The 22,617-nt window shown below is 45.5% G+C and overlaps 1 protein-coding gene across 2 annotated transcripts in view; it reads left to right on the forward strand.

Annotated features, from left to right (window-relative positions):
* The window catches only part of PAN3 (poly(A) specific ribonuclease subunit PAN3), a 1,108,727-nt gene extending 1,093,430 nt beyond the window's left edge, over positions 1-15,297 (forward strand). For both annotated transcript variants that reach the window (XM_078657124.1, XM_078657125.1), the window contains exon 20: positions 12,395-15,297. In XM_078657124.1, coding sequence (XP_078513250.1) covers positions 12,395-12,535 — 141 coding nt within the window. In that variant the 3' untranslated portion in view covers positions 12,536-15,297. The remainder of the gene's footprint in view (positions 1-12,394) is intronic.
* Positions 15,298-22,617: the final 7,320 nt, after the last annotated feature.

A 22,617-nucleotide genomic window follows, 5' to 3' on the forward strand; every position in this document is an offset into this window, starting at 1 on the left:
GCACTCTCCACTCCCTATGCACTCTCCACTCCCTATGCACTCTCCACTCCCTATGCACTCTCCACTCCCTATGCACTCTCCACTCCCTATGCACTCTCCACTCCCTATGCACTCTCCACTCTCCACTCCCTATGCACTCTCCACTCCCTATGCACTCTCCACTCTGCACTCCCTATGCACTCTGCACTCCCTATGCACTCTGCACTCCCTATGCACTCTCCACTCCCTATGCACTCTCCACTCCCTATGCACTCTCCACTCCCTATGCACTCTCCACTCCCTATGCACTCTCCACTCCCTATGCACTCTCCACTCCCTATGCACTCTCCACTCCCTATGCACTCTCCACTCCCTATGCACTCTGCACTCCCTATGCACTCTGCACTCCCTATGCACTCTGCACTCCCTATGCACTCCCTATGCACTCTTCACTCTGCACTCCCTATGCACTCTTCACTCTGCACTCCCTATGCACTCTCCACTCCCTATGCACTCTCCACTCCCTATGCACTCTGCAGTCCCTATGCACTATGCACTCTCCACTCCCTATGCACTCTCCACTCCCTATGCACTCTCCACTCCCTATGCACTCTCCACTCCATATGCACTCTCCACTCCCTATGCACTCTCCACTCCCTATGCACTCTCTATGCACTCTCCACTCTCTATGCACTCTCCACTCTCTATGCACTCTCCACTCTCTATGCACTCTCCACTCCCTATGCACTCTCCACTCCCTATGCACTCTCCACTCCCTATGCACTCTCCACTCCCTATGCACTCTCCACTCCCTATGCACTCTCCACTCCCTATGCACTCTCCACTCCCTATGCACTCTCCACTCCCTATGCACTCTGCACTCCCTATGCACTCTGCACTCCCTATGCACTCTCCACTCCCTATGCACTCTCCACTCCCTATGCACTCTCCACTCCCTATGCACTCTCCACTCTGCACTCCCTATGCACTCTGCACTCCCTATGCACTCTGCACTCCCTATGCACTCTGCACTCCCTATGCACTCCCTATGCACTCCCTATGCACTCTCCACTCCCTATGCACTCTCCACTCCCTATGCACTCTCCACTCCCTATGCACTCTCCACTCCCCACTCTGCACTCCCTATGCACTCTGCAGTCCCTATGCACTATGCACTCTCCACTCCCTATGCACTCTCCACTCCCTATGCACTCTCCACTCCATATGCACTCTCCACTCCCTATGCACTCTCCACTCCCTATGCACTCTCTATGCACTCTCCACTCTCTATGCACTCTCCACTCCCTATGCACTCTCCACTCCCTATGCACTCTCCACTCCCTATGCACTCTCCACTCCCTATGCACTCTCCACTCCCTATGCACTCTCCACTCCCTATGCACTCTCCACTCCCTATGCACTCTCCACTCCCAATGCACTCTCCACTCTGCACTCCCTATGCACTCTGCACTCCCTATGCACTCTCCACTCCCTGTGCACTCTCCACTCCCTGTGCACTCTCCACTCCCTGTGCACTCTCCACTCCCTGTGCACTCTCCACTCCCTGTGCACTCTCCACTCCCTGTGCACTCTCCACTCCCTGTGCACTCTCCACTCCCTGTGCACTCTCCACTCCCTGTGCACTCTCCACTCCCTGTGCACTCTCCACTCCCTGTGCACTCTCCACTCCCTGTGCACTCTCCACTCCCTGTGCACTCTCCACTCCCTGTGCACTCCCTATGCACTCTCCACTCTGCACTCTCTATGCACTCTGCACTCCCTCTGCACTCCCTATGCACTCCCTATGCACTCTCCACTCCCTATGCACTCTCCACTCCCTATGCACTCTCCACTCCCTATGCACTCTCCACTCCCTATGCACTCTCCATGCACTCTGCACTCTCCACTCTCTATGATGCTCTTCAGCGCTTAGCAGTGCGGTTAGGATATGAAGCGCTATATAAATTCAACTGTAATGCATTACGAAAAATGCCAAACCATGAAAAAACTCCCTGTTGCAAATCTTATGAGCAGTTTTACAAGTGTCTCACGAGGGGCACGAGATGCTTAGCCCATACGAGTCTATTTAGGCCGTTTGGGTACTGAACACCCGCAGTTTTAAGGACATTATTAAAACGGACTGTAAAGTCGAACTGAAAGAATGAAAAGTTATGCATGCTGCAACAAAGCCGAGCAATTTCACATCAGACAAACCACTGCGTAGTCCTCACTACAAATAAAGGGGCAAAAATTAGTTTTAGCGCCCATGCACTTGATGAACAGCCAGATCGTGGCCTGTGTCTTCATCATGTATTTTTAACTAACGTACACTGAATTCACGTGCTCCACCACTAAAAAACAAGCACTCACCTGGGCTTCCTCGCATGGAATGACCAAAACAAACACAGAAGGAAAAAAAACGAAGCTCCGCCCACCGCCGCGATGACGAAATCGCAGAGGCGGAGAGGGAAAAAATCGCGGGAACGCCCCCGAATCTGGTCCGGCCTTGACGGACAGATCCGGCTCCCAATGGCTAGCCTCCATTTATGGAGCTAGCCAATGGGAGGTGGGGGACGTTCCAATAGTCAATATGGTAAACAAAAGATTTCAACTGCGCGAACTGCTTGCGCAGATCGCCAGGTCGAAACCTAAAAACGAATGTTGGACTTGTATACCACAGTTTTAAAACGTCCATTACTGTCTCTTTGTAAATTTTTCTGCATTTTTTATAAAAGATTATTTGATTGCTAATTTCAACATTCTTTACTACAAATAGTTTTCAATAAAAGTGTTTAATGTAAGTACATTTTTTGTTCGTGTTTCAAAGTTGCATTGTTTTCAACGTAGTGGTAGGTTCCGGGTATATGGCTATAGATTCATTTTCGTGGTTAAGTAAGTCGTGGTTGAATACATAGTGGTTAGGATTTTTTCGTTTAGCTGTCGTGGTTTAGGCACTCGTTATTTAAGTGCTTGTTTAATCATACATTCACTATGTTTATTTCCTTTTACAGCTCCCCTTCTTAAAAGACGGAGAGAAGCATGCAGTATAACTGCTGTGCCTTCTTAAAGGCTCTCAAAATTGGCATTTTTGCGGGCGCCAAATTTACAGGGGATTAGCCCATATACTGAGACTATTTCGCATCAGGTGGTGTCCAGAGGGTTTGAGTTTGCATTGTGAGGTTACTAGAAATTTCCCTATGTGGGGTGAAGAACGCTAAAAGTGTAGACAGTCCATTTTTTGTCAATTGTAAGTCCGTTCCACAGACATTAGAATCATAAATCCAGCTCAGTGCTTCTGAATTCCCTACACATCTTCTGTGCTTTCGTGTTTTCCTCTGTGGAGGTCTTGACAAGGTATTCCAGGACACCAGGATGTTTGTTGGACATTCGATACACATTTCTTTTCTATATATATATTTTTTTTTTAAATTGGGGTTTTATTTTTAGCATAGATTTTTCTGGATTTAAGTTTTGTTACCATGGTAATATTCTGTAAATAGCTTAGCTTTCCACTCTTTAGGTAACCGCATTTTTCTCTACCTTTATTTCATGCTTCTCTGTCGCTCCTTGTTTGGCGAAGCTCAACAAACCTGGTAGTGAAAACTGAGGGAACACTGTTGTGTCCTAGCAGACACAGGCTAGGGTTAAACTTGTAAGCCTACACTAAACAACCACCCACCACTGATGTCACGACATCACGTGACACAGTCAATAATTAGAGCTGAGCGCTCATGCTCGTGGCTCATTAACCAACTATCTATCCAGTGTCTGTGTCGCAGTTATTACCATCATGTGGGCCTAGGGCCCCACGACATAACAATGGCGACGAGGAGTGGTTGTAACCCCACGAGACGCGGCCACTGCTGAAAGGGGGGGAGGATGCTGCCCGTGTGAAGGGCACCCCCTGACAAGGTGGCGCCGGCCGCCGAGAGGCTCGAGGGGTGTGTGCCTAGCCCCGGGCCTAGCCGTCGACGAACAGCGGACCGGCCAGAGCCCACCTGCACCGGCCGCAACAGTGCCCCAGCACGAAGTGGACCGACCGGAGCCCACCCGAGTCGGCCGCAGCATCAGGGACCCCCACCGGAGCGGAGTGCTGGCCGGGCGGAGCCCACTCGCCACGGCCACAGGAGGAGAATAGGCCCGTCGGCCGGAGGTGAGCCGGAGGGCTGTGAATGGCCCCGATAACAAAGCAGTCTAGTCATGATTCCACCTCATACCTCTTACACTGGGGCCCCGCGCCGTTATCTCAAACTTGCAGATTTTTTCAACTTGGCACTGTCTTTCCATCTTTATCTTCACTCTACCTCCTTTCATTGTGCCTTTTCCCCCCTCTTGTTCTGGGTCAAAGTGTGAAGTTGAGGAATCAGTCCAGGTCCCTAAAATGAGTGCTGGTGGGCCCCACCTGCAGCCACTTTCTCAAATTAAGCCCTATTTTGAGCGAACAATAGTTTTCTCACGAAGAAAGGCTTCGTTGATACGTATTGCGATATTTGGAGCTCATGCTTAGGCCTATACGTAGCCTAATGGCTTATTTCATCCTGAAGGATGCTTACTTCCGGAGAGCTCGGGCCGGAAACTGGAGCTGTTTCAAGAAGCACCACAACAAGTCTTTTGCACCAGTGTCTATTCACCCACAGCGGTACGTGATTAGCTGGGCACCTACAAAGGAGGTTCATTAAATGAAGATTGATAGCTTTTTTAGTAGCCTAATGTAATAGTTTTTTCCCAAGGTATATTTGCTTAGGGAGGGCTGGAGACCAACAGAGGAGTTCCATTAAACAAAGATTATTAGCCACAAGAATTGTACCAAGAAAGGGTTAAGGCATAATGTTGTCATTTAGGCATTAGACTTCTACTCCTGTCACCGTAACCTCCATCATAATCAGGTGCTTTTTCCAACCCCATGCGCAATTCGTGCTTTCAGTTAGCTGTTCATGAAGGATCCCACACTTCAGTGCCATCTGGTACACCAGTTGCAAGGTGTCGGGCCAACCACTTTCTTACATTGAGTCCTATGCTGCCAAGCTCCACAGAAGGGAATGTGCCTGCTCCTTCTAGTAATTCCCCGATAGAGGAGATGGGTTTGAGTCGAAGGATGTGAACACGTAGCTACTTTCCGCCGGAGCCATACAGTTCAGAGAAGTTGTGTTTATCATCCAAAATTATCAATAAACTTAAATGTTGATGCACTACATGAAGACGTTTTCTTTTGATTTCTGTTCTTTGTTTGAAATATGCTCTACAAGATAACGGTACAAAAGGGGGTGGTGATGGACCGAGCATCTGAACCAATCAAACATTCACATCCAGTCAAAAGATCTGGGTTTGATCCATCACCGTTCTTTAGCCCACTCTGCCACCCCAGTTCAGACATGGCTATATGCAAATCAGTCTGACCCTGTGCCTCATGGGAACAGTCCAGCCCGAACGGCCAAGCCATGCCTTCCCTGGACCGGTAACAAGCTTCCGGTACGCATTCTGGAGGATTCCCGGCAGACGAGTGCAACTCACATAAAAATGATGGTCCTGTGAATTGTTACTATCGTTTACCCTCAAAACTGGGACAGGAAGGAAAACTTTTACCCTGCCCTTTTTGACAGCACAAAAATAACTTCCAGGTAGCTTCATCATCAGAAGCACTATATTGAGAAGCATTTTGCTGTGAATTCTGCGTAAAACTGCCCTTCACATAACTCCTAGAAATAAAGATAAAGACAGGAGATATCACTTAACAGATGCAGCTGTTATATGGATAAACTGAGTCCTCATTCAAGCCCACAGAGCAGGGGACTTTGGACCCATTGCTATTATTAAATATAGAAATTGAAGAACCCCCGTTTTTTAGTCGCTGGTGTATTGTACTTGTTTTTTGTCCAATCTGTTTTTTCTTTATTCTGGCCCTGAAGAAGGTGATTTAAATATCAATAGTCACCGAAACGTACGTAGGCCGTACGCATCCAAGACCCTTAGATGCACTATGAATCTGTTATATATACAGAGAAAGAAGGAATTTTTTTTTGTAAATAACTTATAGATTAAAATGTGATTAATTTGTAGGACTTCTCTCTTAGTATCTATAGAGGTCTATCTAGAATACTTTGTTGTTAGTTTCATGTGAGGTTCTGTTATTATGTCCATATCTGTCTTTTTAGAATGGGTAGTGAGTGTAGTGGTATGTATGATGGAATGAATGATAACAGGATAAGATTAACTGTTTGGGGTTCTTTTGCTTCAATTGTACCATGTGTTGTTTAAATGCATTCAGTTAATTTGCTATTTGAAATTTCTTTTGTATGTCAACAAAGTAATTTGCATTTATGTATAAATAGATAAACCATAAGGTAAAAAAGAAAAATAATAAAATATTGTTTTGAATTAATTGCATGACATTTTTCTTACTTATAGCATTCTTCTCTAAAAAGTTTGTGAAGAATATCATTGAAAAAGTAATATAGGTCTAATCAGAGGTAACCCCCCCAGTTTTGGTTCAACCGAAGGTATCCCCATCAGAACCCTAACTAACCTTAAACAAAGCCCTCACTGATGTCGTGCTAGGGGTCTGTGCACAGGACAATTGCTCTCTGCCATCATCCCACTTCCAAGGACCCAGCCTTCCTCTCCCATCACCACAAACCTGAGAGTCTGGTAATCCAGGCCTCAACTTCCCGAATCAGTCTTGTGGTGTTCCCTTCCACACCACCGATAGGGAATTCAAGAGGCTGGATACCTCCGGAAAGAGGATTTTTTCTTCTGCCAGCCTGGCACTCTCGTTCATGAATACCACATGCTTATTGGGCCGTTATTCCCTCCTGCTACCACAGCCAGCAGTCTCAGGCCTTTCTTGGTGACTGCCCCACAAGCTTCTTGGGAAACACAATCCAGCATGGGAATTGCGTTGGCAGCAGAATCCAATGCCATCTGCACCACTGGAGGGAGATTACAAAAAATGAATGGATGCTCCAGATTGTCCAATGGGGTACTCCCTCGCATTCCAACAAACTGCACCATCACTCCCCAGATCGACTGACATAGGACCACCTGGTGCTCTTGTGAAAGGAAGTACTGAACCTTCTGGCCAAAGGAGCCATCGTGAGCGGGACAGCATCAGAAGTAAGTTGTTGTTCTCGCTACTTTCTGGTGCCAAAGAAAGATGGAGGCCTCTGTACTATCTTGGATCTGCGCCCTCTCAATTACTTCTTGCAAAAGGAAAAATTCTAGATGCTCACTGTGGCTCAGGTCTTATCTGCCCTCGACCCTAAAGAATGGATGGTAGCGTTGGACTTGCAGGATGTCTATTTCCACATTCTTGTCCTGAATGTTCACAGTGTACCAGGAGCATTATCAGTTAGCTGTGCTTCTCTTTGGTCTTACCAGTGCCCCTTGGGTGTTCACCAAGGTGATGGCGGTGATTGCAGAACATCTGCAGAGGTCAGGTGTTCCAGTCGTCCCTTATTTTGACGATTGGCTATTTAGGGCAGGTTCGCCCCAGGCAGTCGTCTCCCACCTCCAGACTTCGGCAAAGCTCCTGCACTCTCTGGGCTTTACTATCAACGTGCCGAAGTCACAACTGACACTATCTTAGATGCTCCCTTTCTTCGGAGCGGTTATGTATGCATTGCAGTTTCCTGTTTCCAGCTAATCCAGAATATTCGGGCTATGATACCAGTGTTTCAGCCTTTATCCTGCATTTTGGTGAAATTGACTCTGAGGCTGCTGGGTCCCATTGCTTTTACATCGTGTTGGTAAAACATGCTCGTTGGCATATGCAGGCTTTTCAGTGGGACTTAAAAACCCAGTGGGCACTGAATCAGGGAAATATCTCTGACCTCACTCAGATATCAGTGGTAACTGCAAAAGACCTGCAGTGGTGGCACATGGACCGCACATTGGTCAACAGCAGACCTCTCTTCCACAACCAGAACTCACAGTGGTAACATTTGTCACTCCTGGGCTGGAGTGGCAATCCTGGAAAGGGTGAGGATCAGAGGACTGTGGTCTCCGACGGAGTTCAGGCTTCACACCAACCTGCTGGATCTCCGGGTGATAAGGTTGGTATTTACAGCCTTTCTTCCTTCGATCAAAGGAAGGCTAGTGCACGTGTTCAGTGACCACAACACCGCCATGTGGTACTGCAAAAAACGAGACCTGGTAGAGTTGTAGACCCTTTGTCAAGAGGCTCTTTGCCTCTAGACATGGCTAACATGTCAGGGCATTTCCCTGGTGGTTCAATACCTGGTAGGCTCACTGAACGCTGAGCAGACAGGGTCAGCCTTCGATGCTTAGCAGATCACAAATGGTGCCTTCATGCGGAGGTAGTGCAAGGTCTCTTCTAAGATTGGGGAGATTCTTGGTTAGAACAATTTGCACCGCCGAGAATGCCCAATGTCAGCGCTTTTGCATGCTAGAATTTCAAAGGCAGCTCTCACTTGGAGAGGCATTTCATCGCGAGTGGAGCTCATGACTCATACTCTTTTCTGCTGATTCCACTCCTGACTAGAGTTCTCACGACAATCAAGAGTGACTGTGCCCAAGTCATCTTAGTGGCTCAGCACTTGGCATGGAGACTATCCTGAAATCCTGAGCATGATCATCTGTCCTCCGGTCAGGTTGTCAGTTCTCGAGGAACTTCTGTCGCAACAAAGGGGCAGGGTCCTGCAGTTAAACCTGTACACTCTTCACTTTCATGCGTGGAGATTGAGCGGTGACAGTTTGAGTATTTGATGTCCCTCCCAAAGTATTTGATGTCATTCTGGCAGTCAGGCTTCTACTAAAACAATCTACCCCTGCCGATGGGACAAGTTTGTGATTTGGTGTACATCCAATTCAGGCGATACTCTGTCAGAACCTTTGTCTGAATTTCTCATTTTCGTTCTTTCTTTGGCCCGACACTGCTTTGGGCACAGTAAAAGGATATCTGTCTTCCATTTCAGCTTTTCTACCATTACCGGATCAACCTTCCCTGTTTAAATCACCTGTTGTGTCTAGATTCCTGCAAGGTTTATAGCATATGTTTCCTCCTATGACCTTCATTATGCGCCAGTGGGACCTAAATCTAGTTCTCACCTTTCATATGTTCACCTTTGAGTGGATGCACAGCTGGCCTCCACAGCTCCCAACTGTCAAAACTGTCTTCCTTGTGGCAATAACATCTATTTTATTTATTTATTTTTGCGTGTTTGTAGAGCGCTTGAATAAACTCCCAGGGGAGTATCTCCGCGCTGTATGACTGCCGAACCTGCAGGAGATCGAGTTACATGACTGCAATCTAGTTCTTAAACTGTATGGTTAGACCTGGAACAAGAATGTCTTCAGCTTTTTCCTGAAGGCCAGGTGATTTTCAAGCTGTCTAAGCTGGAGAGGGAGGCCATTCCATATCTTCGGTCCCCTCACCTTGCCTTGCCCGCTTGATCCTAGGAATCGTAAGAAGCAATTGATCACTGGACCGTAGAGCACGGGAAGGGACATACGGCACAAACTTGTCTGCCAGATAAGAGGGACCCAAACCATGAAGTCCTTTGTGTACCGTACAACAGATCTTAAAAACGACTCTCTGACGGATAGAAAGCCAATGAAGCCTGGCAAGAAGAGGTTTAGATGATGTTCTGGGAGGGGCATTTACAACCAGCCTGGCTGCAGTGTTCTGCACGACCTGTAACCTGTCCAGATCCTCCTCATTAGCTGACAACAAGAGGCCATTACAATAGTCGAGACGACTGATAACCAACGCCTGGACCAGGGTCTTTCTAATGGTGTCTGGAAGCAGTGGAAAAACTCTGCGCAGCAATCCTATGGTTCAAAAACAAGACCCAACAAGGTTGGTAACATGCTGCTTCAGGCTGAGTTCTTGTTCCAGACGGACCCCTAGGTTCTTGACTATCTGCTTAGGCTCAGGGACAGGGCCTAGATCTAAAGGCCACCAGTCAGGAGCCCAGCAGATCTTAGCCTCACCGAAGAGCATAACCTCTGTCTTTGAAACATTGCACTGCAACATGTTCAAAGACATCCATTGGGAAACTGCTCTCATCCCCTCAGAGAAAGAATGTAATACCTCTGGAGTTAGGTCTACCTGGAGGGGTAGCATATTGCAGTCACTTTTTGTTAAATCCTGTACTCTTCCTTTTTTCCAGACAGGCTGGTTCTTAGAAAAACAGGTTTCCTTTTTTTTCTAAAGGTGAACACAGCCTTTCACGTCTGGTAAAGCATCGCCCTGCCTACCTTCCCCTCCCCCTCCCCCTATCTCATCCTTCTAAAGAAGTGTAGGGACTCCATTGTCTGAATCAAAAAGAGCATTATTGTTCTGTTGTGGTCATGCTGAAGAATTCCGGGTAGATGATCAATTCTTTGTTGGATTTGCATGGGTAAAGAAAGGCAAGGCTATTTTAAAAAACATATCTCGATGAATACTCCTTTGGAGTAAGATCTGTTATGCAACGGCCAAGAAACAACCCCCTGAGTGCTTAAGAATTCACTCCACTTGAGCTACTGCTGCTTCCACTGCCTTTAATAGAGGAGTCCCAGTCCTGGACATCTGCCAAGCAGCTATGTGGGCATCACTGCACTTGTTTGCTAAACGCTATTACCTCGACAGTCAGTTCCGACGAGATGGGCACTTTGACCATTTGGTCCTCCAGGACTTCTTAGTTTAAGATGGTCTGTAGGCACAGCTCTGCAGAGAGATTGCTTTGGTATCTATTCTAAAGTAGGGAATCTGTGGTTAGTAGTGTCTATCAGATGTACAAGTTTCTCACCATCAGTAACACTTAATCTGGTAGAGGCTATCTAACTAAAGATTCTATCTAACTACAGATTCCTTATTGAACCCTGCCCCACAATCCACCCTGTTTTGTAAACTGTGTTCTCTCAAATAAGAGAACCTTTAGGACTTCACAGGGACACTAGTCATTCCTCTGCAGCTTGGCACCCCGGTCAGTCAGCGCGCTGGAAAGGCGCCTCTAAAGGCACTGCACATGTAATTTCCAATGCCAACGATGCCAACTACACCACATGGAGTCAAATTTGCAACCCACTGGCACACAAAAGGGATTGCAAAACATTTGCAGATCAAGTCTGGCACCTGGGAATATTCTATGGTAAGGAAATCTGCAGCTAGATAGTCTGTACTAGATAAAGCACTACCGAAGGTAAGTAACATGTTCGTTCTGTCTATGTTGTGATGCACTTTTTAGATCATTCTCCTCTTATGGAGTCTTTCCGCGTATGTTATTTAATGTGACAGTCCATATCGCCTTATGGACCAGGGTGGTCTCAGGGCACCTGTGCTCTGACCAGCAGTACAGCTCCATCACAATCCCCCTGTTTATAATCTCGAGATTCAGCTCAGTGTAGCTACAGCAAAATCGTGCCTCGCCCAGGCTCCTGTAGGTTGATTCTCGACAGTCAGAGCACCACTCCGGAGGGGGGAGCAGCAGGGGCTTTAATCTCACATTTGATCTGTCTTATTTCCCCCATGTCTAGACGCAAAGCTGATGTGCCGCTGCCACTGTTTCTGCAACGATTCATAAAGGGGGTGGTGATGGACAGAGTATCTGAATTAAGCAGAACACTCCTACCCAGTCAAAAGATCAGGGCTTGATCCATCACCGTTTTTAAGCTCACTGCACCATCCCAGCTCAGAACCTGGCTACATGCAAATTAGTCTGACCCTGGCCCAGTGCATCATGGGAACAGGGCAGACCAAACTACCAAGCCAATTCTTTACTGGAAAGGAAACAAGCTTCCGGGGACCGGTTTCTGGCATTACAGCCGTCTTCGGCCCGGCTTGCTTGAATCCTGATGGTGCAGTGAGCAAGGGACTCACATCTGAGCATACCCTTCCACACTTGTGGTGGCCAAAACGATTCATAAAGGGGCCACTGTTTCTGCAGCACACCGTGTACGAATTGCCGGTGTCCTCATGCTCTCACAAAGGGTAATCATTAAACCTTGTCAAAAGTCAGCACACTTTGCCATTTTAACTGCAGAAAGATCCTGTCGCTTTCCGACTCCCTCTTAGCGAAGTAGGTGAAATGCAGGACACTGTTTACAAAACTCAGAGAGACGCTGCCATCTGGTAGAGTGCATAGCCGGAAACTCTGCATTCGCTTTCTATCAAACTCATGGTACAGTAAGCCTTGTGCTTTAGTTAGCTGAAGAAAGGTGAGTGGAGCGGCAGAATCAGTAGTCTCCCAAATGTCTTCCTAGAAGGAATAGTCTATGTACTTGTTTTTATTGATTTTTATTGTCTGAATTCGAACTTTAAAACCACCACTTGAGATCCTGAAACGTTTAAGTTAGTATGGAAACACCTTTTTTTTGTTTCAGGCTGAATTATAAGACTGTTCTATTCAGAAAACAAAAAGCGTGATTAGACATTAAGAAGAAAGCTATAATGTTGTGTTTTTTAATTCCCTTACAGTTGGACGCTGGTGTGCCAGAAAAAATCAGCCTCATTTCCCGAGATGAGAAAAGTGCGCTTGTGGTGACTTACAGTGATTTAAAACGCTGCTTTGAAAATACGTTTCAAGAACTGCTTGCAGCGGCAAATGGTCAGTTGTAGTATTTGCTGAAAGCATGCAGGACATTGCTGAGGAACTAAACCAATAGCAAATTGCACTACAGCTGATTTGTCATTGTCATCTCATTTCACAATTGGGAAACAAACAGGAGATGAGCAAAGCTGCTTGCACTTCAGTCAGGTACACTGTTACTTGAAAGGAAGAATGTTGCATTTATTCGAAAGCTATGGCTGCCATTGGAGGCTTTATCTGTGAAGAAATTTATTTTAGATAAAAGGAACACTATCGGGTGCTTAATGTTCCTGCTTTTATTTTTTCCACTTGTATATGCACTAATTTAAATTTTTTAAAGACTTTTTGAACTTCAACATTTTGCCACAGTGTATACGTATTAAGGGAAAATATTTGCAAGAACAATTCGCGGTGCAATATTTTTTTCAAGGATGATATTGCAAGGACGTGTTTGTGCTCGGAAAAGCATAAAGGACCATACAAATTATTCCATTTAATCTGCGTGCTATAAACTTGCAGTTTGTTTGTAATCTTTAGAAAGGTGTGTTGAATACAATCCTTTTTCACCACATATAGTTTACATACCCAGGACAGAAGATGCATAGAAAATCAAATGATTTATTAAATGCCTTCTTTAATCTTTCTTCCCCGCAGAACTGGCATAGTGGTACAAATTGAACACCCCGTTCTGTAAGAATCCTATGCTTTTTATTTCCTCAAACACAACCAGCGTCTTTTAAAATATTGTTGCTTGTCTGATGCATTCATGTTTGCAGATTTTTAACGGAACATTGAAACAAATTGTGTTAAATGCCTGAAGTTTCAGGGCTGTATTAATTTAGGTTTACAGTATGTATTTGTTGCATAAAATGCTATTCTTTGAACCACAGCGTTATTATGGTACTTTACACTGGAAACAGATACAAGGAACACTGGTAAGGAGGTTAAACACAGCAGGTACCTGCCAACAAGAGTAAATGAAGATTTGCAATATGGACCTGGAAGGAGGAAGCTCTGCTGTGCCTTTGCCATCACTGCTTAGTCCAAAGTAATATTACTTTTGATAAATAACAAAAAACCTAAACTACAGAAGTTGAATCTTAAAGAAATCTGTCACTTTACTTTCTATGCTAACTTTCAGCATTAGACCAGTGGTTCTGACGCCAAATTTGGTATTCATTAAATAATTAGCATAATATAAACAGTGAACCTTTCATACCGAAGACTGCCAAATATATGTATTTCTTAAGTGGTAACTACATCCTGTTTTTTCCTCCGCACTGAATGTTTTAAAGGCACCAAGTGCTAGCCCCTGCGGTTTTGAAGAAAACATGGAAACTGAACTTGGTTGTAATGGACTCTGCGCATTTGCAACAAATGTTACGGACTTCACTTTTAAATGATCAATCTTTGTAGTTTTGAGAGAAGTTTTTAATATTTCTCTGCTGTCCACTTTTATAAGCTTTAATATAATTCTGTCATTTGAGACTTGCATCAAGGAAAGATTATCTCCACTTTGCAGACTTTGAAGACCACATGGTAAATTGCTTTACACATTTTGAAAAGCATGGACAAGAAGGCCGTAGCGGGGGTATCACAGGTTGTTTAGTATACAAGTCAGAGTATTGTTGCACTTAATTTATTCAAATTTTAACATGAACAACATTGTTAAATTCAGAGATTAATTGCCACAATATTGTTCTTTTTAGATGGAAGAACACAAACGTTGAGGTTTAACATGCAAAGCGGTCTTTTATCATTAGCTCAAGTTATTGAGAAAAGAGCAAATCTTTTTTATGTTTTTGACAAATCATATTGTAATCTTTTTGTATAAACAGTGCTTGTATTTAAAAGAAAATATGAAATGCTTATTTGTAAGCAAACTGAGGTTTTTTTTCTTCCAAATTTATTTTCTTTGAAAATAGAAAATGAGATCCTCTGTTTAGTTACGGGGCTAAGGCACATTGAAAAGTAAATTTGTGGACCAATTCTTAAGAAAAACTAAAAGCAGATGTAAGGAGGGCTTTTCTTTTTGATCACTTGTAGACCAGCATATTTGCCCTCTGCTATATTCTAAATTGCAGAACTAAATGTGTTGTGCATAAAACGTGTTAGCTTTGCCCTCCCTCCCCGACCATCACCCCCAACCCCGCCCCGCACCACACCCCACTTACCCTCAGGACTTGGTCGAACGTTGATGGCTAATGTTCTCATCAGACAAATGTTGATGTTGGGTAACACAAGCGTACAAGCTTACTTTTGTTTGGTTTTGTATTTTCGTTATTGTGTCTCTGTTTTTGATATAATTTCTGAAAAGCTACTCCAGTTCTGTTGGGTATTTTGGGAAGCCCATTTTTACCCGTTTTGATTCCATTTACAAAGGATTGTCTTAATGTTACCTTTGCACGAAGATTTAAATCCCAGCTTTTTGTTCCCACAAGTATGCCGTCCTATGTATGGGAACTTTATGACCTTATATGTTTTTGACAGATAAAAAGCACAGAAAAGACAACCTTTAAAATCATGTAATGATGGTCATTCAAAGTTTTGTACCTTTAAAGTTTTTGTTTGTGGACTTATTGATTTGTAAATATTTTGTTGAAGATACCAGTGTATTTTTTTTTTTTATTTGCCCTTGTTTCAGTAATTCATGTGTCACCTTTGGCTTCCCAAAAATGCCACGGTGGTGTCACTTTGTAATGTCATTATCCCATTGTGTTACCCATCTTAAACATTGTTTTGAAATTTCATGTGTACAGCAGTATTTTTTAATAAAGAATACCAGAAATAATTGGGTTTGCCTAATGATATACCAATATGTTGTGCTATTTTGGTAATATTGATTATACAAGTAATGTGCTATTTTGGTAATATTGATTATACAAGTAATGTGCTATTTTGGTAATATTGATTATACAAGTAAGTAACTGTGATAATTAAGTTGCTATCATTGTTGCATCTGATACTAGTTTTGACCTCTGAGCAAACCTCTAGCACTTTTTGTGCAAAATAGTTTGAATTAATCCAGCACCTCAATAATTTTGGCAAGGCGGATTTAGAATTACTGTCCAGCTACATTAAAACATATTTCCTGTTTTATATTATCTGTAACTCATCTTCCCTGCATTATATAGTGTGTGAACAGTATTTTCTGATAGATACATTTTAACCCCAGATTCCTCACCTTGTGAATAAAACCCCAGGTGTCAGACTGGATTGGGAAACTTTCAGAACAGTTCTCCTCTGCACCGTTTGGCGGCATCTTGCTGCTCTTTGTCGACATCATTTTGCTCCAGCAGTGACGAGTGGAGCTGCATATAAGCACCACCTGTGTGTATTGATGTCAGTTTCTTTCTTGCTGTGGCTTCAGATGCAAATCCAGAGCTTCTCCCTGTCCATATTATTTTCGACTGACTGAATTATTTATTAAGCGCACTTATGCCGAGGCGTCTTGGCGCTGCATGGAGGGTTTGGCTGCTACTATCGACTAGGCCATGGTGAAAAGCCAGGTCTTTAGTGCCTTTCTGAAACAGATCTTGTTTGTTTCTAGGCGAAGCTCGGTGGGCATGGTGTTCCATAGCTTTGCTGCCTGGTGTGAGAAAGACTTACCACCCCAGCGAGCTTTCTTTATTCTCGCAAGGTTGATCAGACCCAGACCGCCAGATCTTAATGTGCGGGTTGGTACATAGCGAGGAAAAAGAGTAGTCATGTTCTCGGCCCCTCCTCCAATTATGGTTTTATGAACTAGACAGAGGGCCTTGAACTGTACTCTTTGATGGACTGGAAGCCAATGGAGTTGGCGTATACCATTGGTTGTTGGGTGGCGTTTCGGAAGATCCAGCAGAACTCTTGCTGCGGCAGTTTGCAGTGTCTGGAGTTTTGAAAGCTGCCTTTCACCAGTTCCTAGGTACATTGCGTTGCAGTAGTCGATGCAAGATTGAATTAGAGCTCCAACTACTGTTTTCCTTAATGTAGGTGGTATAAAAGGCAGTATTTTCCTAAGGACTTTGATAGTAAAAAAGCAAGCCGATGTAACTTGGTTGACTTGTGAGGTGAGTGTAAGATCTTTATCGATCACAAACCCTAAATTTCTAACTTTTTGTGCCGGTAGGGGACAGATGCTAGCTTCAGGAGGCCACCACAGTTGACTCCAGATGCAGGGTTTATGTCCAAATTCAATCACCTCAGTTTTTTCAGTGTTTAGCCTTAGAAAGTTCCTGTTCATCCAGCCCTTTTACACTTAGGAGGCAGTTTTGGAACCGCTCCGCTGTGACTTCTACAGTCTGAGTGAGTGACACCATTAGTTGTGTGTCGTCTGCGTAAGACACCAGTTGCAGGCCATGCGCTTTTATTAGTTTGGCTAGCGGAGTGACGTATAGGTTAAATAAAGTAGGGGAGAGCGTCGAGCCCTGTGGGACTCCACATGGGAGAGAGAACTCTCCCGACTGAAATCCATCCCAGTGGATTTGTTGTATTCTGGCGTCTAAAAAGGATTTGAGTAGGGTTAGGGCAGTGTCTATGATACCTACCGATTTCAATCTGTCTAATAGGACCCCATGGTTGACGGTATCAAAAGCTGCCGTCAAGTCCAGTAGTATTAGGACAGCTCTGCCACCTTTGTCCATGGTCCTGCGGGCTTCCTCTGTAGCGAATATTAGTCCGGTTTCAGTGGAGTGACATGATCTGAAGCCATGTTGGGTGTTATCCAGAATATTTTTAAGGTCAACGAACTCCATTAACTCCTAGTTTAGAGCTTTTTCTAATATTTTAGTTGGTAGGGGGAGATAGGAAATAGGACGGTAATGTTTGGTTTCCAGTGGATCTAGGGAGTTCTTCTTCAGAATGGGTCTTATTCAGGCCTTTTTCCACCTTTGAGGGAAGACTCCGGATTTTATTATCTCATTGAGAAGGACGGATAAGAAAGCACTTTTTGCTTAGGGGGCCAGATGAGATATATAAGAAGGACATGGGTCCAGGGGTGATCCTGATTTAGTTTGAGTTATCAGCTTGGTGATCTGGTCTTCGTCAAGAAAGGAGAATTGGGATAGACAATTGAGAGGGGGGTTATGTTTGTTCCCCATTGTCGTTACCCATTGTGCCAGATAGGTCATCGAGTTCCTTATAGACAGCTTGGACTTTTTGTTGAAAGAACAAGGCCAGCTTGTCTACAAAGGTTTGGTCTGGGACAAATATTATGTCTCTAGGACATTTAAGTAGGCTCAATACTGTTTTAAATAATTCCTTAGAGGAATTGGTGGCCTCTTGATTTTTAGGTCGAGCTGCTGTCCAGCGAAGCCTCTATTGTTAGCGACTTGCTCTGGAAGTGGGACAGGGGATGGGCACGCGTGCAGAGCTCTCGGTGATTTCAGCATGTGTACGCGCACGTACAGCCACGCGCCGTACACATCTCCTGTCCCGCTTCTAAGGCAAGTCAGCCTCCTGCAATCTCTCATCCTGGTGCAAACTCTCTCTCACATGTGCGCGCGCACACACACAAACACACACACACACCCACACCCCCTTACCTCACCGGGCTCTTGTCGCTGCGCTGGTGTCATCTCTGCATCACCTGGAACACGCGGGGCTTCCTTCATTTATGGGAGCCCCGCACGTGCATCGACGGCCCTCCTTACGTCAGCAGCCACCGCGGGGCTATTTCAGGCCACTGGCGTAACGAAAAGTGAGGGGGCCTTCCTGCACGTTACTTAGGGGGGCCCCCTCCGGGCTCAATCAGGAGCTCTCCCGGCCAGAGTGTAGTGCCGAGGGGGCCCTTTGGAGCTAGGGGCCCCCCGCACCGCGTGGGCTGCGGGGGCCTGTGTTACGCCCCTGTTTCAGGCATGGGAGCCCCGCATAACCACTGCTCCTCTCGGCCATGGGCTCGGGCTTCCCGCAGAAGGCGGAAGTCCCGCCCCACAACAGGCGTAACGCTGCTGAACTTCCGCTTTTTATAGAGGGCAGACAACAGGAATTGCCCGTGTTGTGTGTCGATCTTGCGGCCCCTGTGAGAAGCGTGGCCTTGTTTTATTTACTATTAATTGTCGAATAAAACACACTTTGCAGGGCTGGGAAAGCATCACCTTGCTCAAATTAGATTTGAAGGACGTCTTACAGCTGCGATTTTCCGTCATATACTGCTGACTTGAAGAGACGCCATGCTCCGGTGTGCCTCATCATTCTGAGAACAAGCTAATCCTGTGGTGACGCAGGGTCGCCCTCTGTGCAGTGCGCACGGGCTCCGGCTGCTCGCGGGAAGGACACGTGCTGGCCGGGCAGGCAGCGCTTCCCTAACCACACTCGAGAGACGCGCCATTTTTATGGCAGGCGCTATTACCCTGATAAACGATCAGAACAGAAGATCTTATTCAGAAGTCTGCAACGCTAAATTACAACGAAGTAATTCAAGCCTCAAAAACAAAAGAGTGACTCGAGCGAGGCGTCCACGGCAATGACCAGAGCCTTTCTACACTTAGTTAGGGTGACCAGAATTTTAAAGCCAAAAACCGGGACATTTCACAAAAATAGAAGGACTACCATTTTACTTCAAGCGATGAGAGCGCTCCTCACCAGAGAATTACAGAACAGGCAGTAAGAATATACATAAAATGCAATTTTTAAGCCCAGTAGCTTGCCTGTTAATTACATTGCTTTCTTGAAACAACTGCTAACTATCCCTGCTTTGTAAAACATAAAAAACACCGCCCACCGTTTTCAGTTGACCCTCTCCAAAAACGGGGACATGAGCTAAATTTCTTGAAATTCGCTGGGACAGCTGGTTAAAAACAGGGACCATCCTGGCAAAACGGGGACGCCTGGTCACCCTACACTTAGTGCCTGATGGCCAATGATGCCTCGCCTGCTCTTGACCGGCGCGCGCCCTTTTTCTATCGGACACGTCTAAGCTAACTGCCCCAGCGGTGACGATGATGGAGAGCGATGAGTCACCGGTGGGACTGCTTGTCAATCTGGAAAAAAATCCATAATGTTGATTTTTGCTGACTAAACCGTGATACGAATTAATCCGTCTTCTTTGATACCTCTGCGTGGATCGATGCCAGCAGAGGAGGAATACATGAATAGCCTGGAAATATGGGCGCACTTGCCTTTCAGCTCGTCGGAATTCGGAATGTCAGGAAACTGGAATAAAGTTGACCACTAGTGTTATGCAAACTGTACGAAACACAGGTAATAAGAAATAAAAGGTGCATGCCTGAAACCAGCCGACAGCTGACCCGACCGGTCCTTGAAATGCATTTTGCGATGTATTAATGGCCGTCTAAAATGGCTTATCCAGAGAGGCAATAGGCGGCGCTGCACCCACTTTACAAATGTACAAGTATAAACGGTTTGCGGCCTTTTTTATTACTCGTATGACTTGTCGCGCCATTCCAAACATTCTATTATGACTACTAATGCTCGGCGAGCCACAGCGCAGCCCATTTTAACCAGTGCCGGGATTCCACGTCCCTGGTCGGACAGAAGCACTGGCAAGGAAAACAAGAATAATTCTAAATGTCCTGGTGGCTTTCAAAGGCAGGTAGAGGAGAGGCAAAATCAGCCACTGTGGATGACAGAACACCGAGGGGCACATTCAGAAAGTCATTTTGGAATATATGAAGCAGAGCTCCTGTAGCAGTCTTTTACATACTTTTACATGCCATTGTGAATGGGCTCCAAAAGATCTAAAATAATGAATATTGATATGCAATTAGTACATATAGAAAGGTCTGCACTCTTTGCACCTTCACTAATATGGAGTTGGAAGTTTTTGGCCCGTTTCACAAAGGTGCAATAGCATATAAAAGAGCACTTGCGCAGTACTGCTTCTTGTACTCATAAATGCCTTCGTGAACAGACCTCTCTATCCTGAAGTATGTGCCTCCCAAGCGCTTACACCGAAAATCAATTGGTACTGGGGTGCGTGCGGTGCAGGACGGCTGGGTGGCGGGGTCTCTCAAAGTTTAAAGTTCACTCTGTCGAGCAACTGTTAGAGGAAAAGTACCATGCACTTTAAATGTTTACGTTAACATTCTTTATTCAAGTAATTTTCACTTAATTCTTTTTCTCAGAATAATCCATGTCAGGATGTCAGTCCTTTTACAGCATTCTTTCCATTTAACAATTATTTCAGCTCTAGCTCCTCCCCAGACTCTGACAGGGATCCCTTCCGCAGGAGTTTAATTGAGTCATGCATTAAACCGAGGCAACACTCTCCATTGACTTTTAAATCACTTATAAGAAAAAACATGTTACCCAGCAGAAGTGGTCAAGTTGGAAAAGGCCTATTGCGAGCGTACGAAGAACTTACAGCAGGCTTAAAGGACACCCTCTGCTTACCATTGCGTGGCTTTATTGTCACTCTCACTTGCTTCATATTGCATGGTTTGCCTTGTCTATTCTGTGTTTACTCTTCCCTCGGAGCATATCTTCTTTAATTTTGGCCTTCCACTGCTCACCTTTAGGGAACTACTCTTTGTTTAAGCACTCTGTGAGAGTGCATGTGTTTTATAGCAGTCTTACTCGTGTGCTTCTTCCTGTCGCTGTGCTCCATGTTGCTCTCTTGTGCCCATGTGCTTCCCTCCCCCGCGCTGTGCTGCTCTCACCAGTGTGATTCCCCTTTAGGAACACCACCACATCACTCAAGGGCACCACCGCATCACTCGGGGACACCACCGCATCACTCGGGGACACCACCGCATCACTCGGGGACACCACCACATCACTCGGGGACACCACCTCATCACTCCGGGACACCACCTCATCACTCCGGGACACCACCACATCACTCCGGGACACCACCACATCACTCCGGGACACCACCACATCACTCCGGGACACCACCACATCACTCCGGGACACCACCACATCACTCCGGGACACCACCACACCACCACATCACTCGGGGACACCACCACATCACTCCGGGACACCACCACATCACTCGGGGACACCACCACATCACTCGGGGACACCACCACATCACTCGGGGACACCACCACATCACTCGGGGACACCACCACATCACTCGGGGACACCACCACATCACTCGGGGACACCACCACATCACTCGGGGACACCACCACATCACTCTGGCACACCACCACACCACTCGGGGACACCACCACATCACTCGGGGACACCACCACATCACTCGGGGACACCACCACATCACTCTAATACACCACCACTTCACTCTAATACACCACCACATCACTCTAATACACCACCACATCACTTAGCACAACAACATCATCACTCAGCACCACAACAGCACTATCCTTGCTTGCTACCAACAAGCATTGCCATAGCCAATAGGACTCGCATTAGGAAAGTGTAAGCTATTGGCTTTGTGAATAACAATGCTATTAATTTATATATTTTCAAAGCTAACACATTTAAAAAATTGTTCATTTACAATACCAATAGTTCACACTTTCCTAATGCGAGACCTATTGCATTGCAAATGCCTGCTTTTAGTGAAGTAGGCCGATTTAGCTTGTTGTATCTTCATTTTATAGTCCTCTAAGGCTTTCGTGTAATCCTTCCTATGCCATAGGCTGTAATCGGATCTCCAGATCCGTTCTTGGCGCCGGCATTTAATTTTAAAGAGTTTGACCACTGGTGTATACCAAGGTGAGGTGACTAATTGTCTCCTAAGTTTCCTAATTTCTTCAGGGGCTTGCTCGTTTACTGCCTTATTTATCCATAAGTCGAATTTGTTTTCCCCGTCATTGCGATCTTTAAATGAAGGGAGATTGCTCAACAGGATTTTAGTTAGCTCGTCTCCCTGAATATGTTTCCAAGGCCTAGCTTTAACTAGCATGGGGCATTCTCTTCGCCCATTGGCTGGTGAATTGGTTTTGACTTTAAAATGAATGGCCGTGTGATCCGACCATGGGACCGATTGGACCGAAACAACTTTGATATTATCATTGTTGGTAAAAATGCCATCCAGAGTATGGCCGGCTTGCTGAGTAGGTTTAGAAACAATCTGTTTCATCCCAAAGCTCTGCAAGTTATCAGTTAGAAAGGAAGCATCAGAGTCCTTGCTGTCATCCAGATATAAGTTAGTCACCTACATAAGGTTTGTCATAGACGCCTAACATGCCTCCGG

Source organism: Lissotriton helveticus, chromosome 8 (assembly GCF_964261635.1).
Source record: "Lissotriton helveticus chromosome 8, aLisHel1.1, whole genome shotgun sequence".
NCBI classification, from domain to species: Eukaryota; Metazoa; Chordata; class Amphibia; order Caudata; family Salamandridae; genus Lissotriton; species Lissotriton helveticus.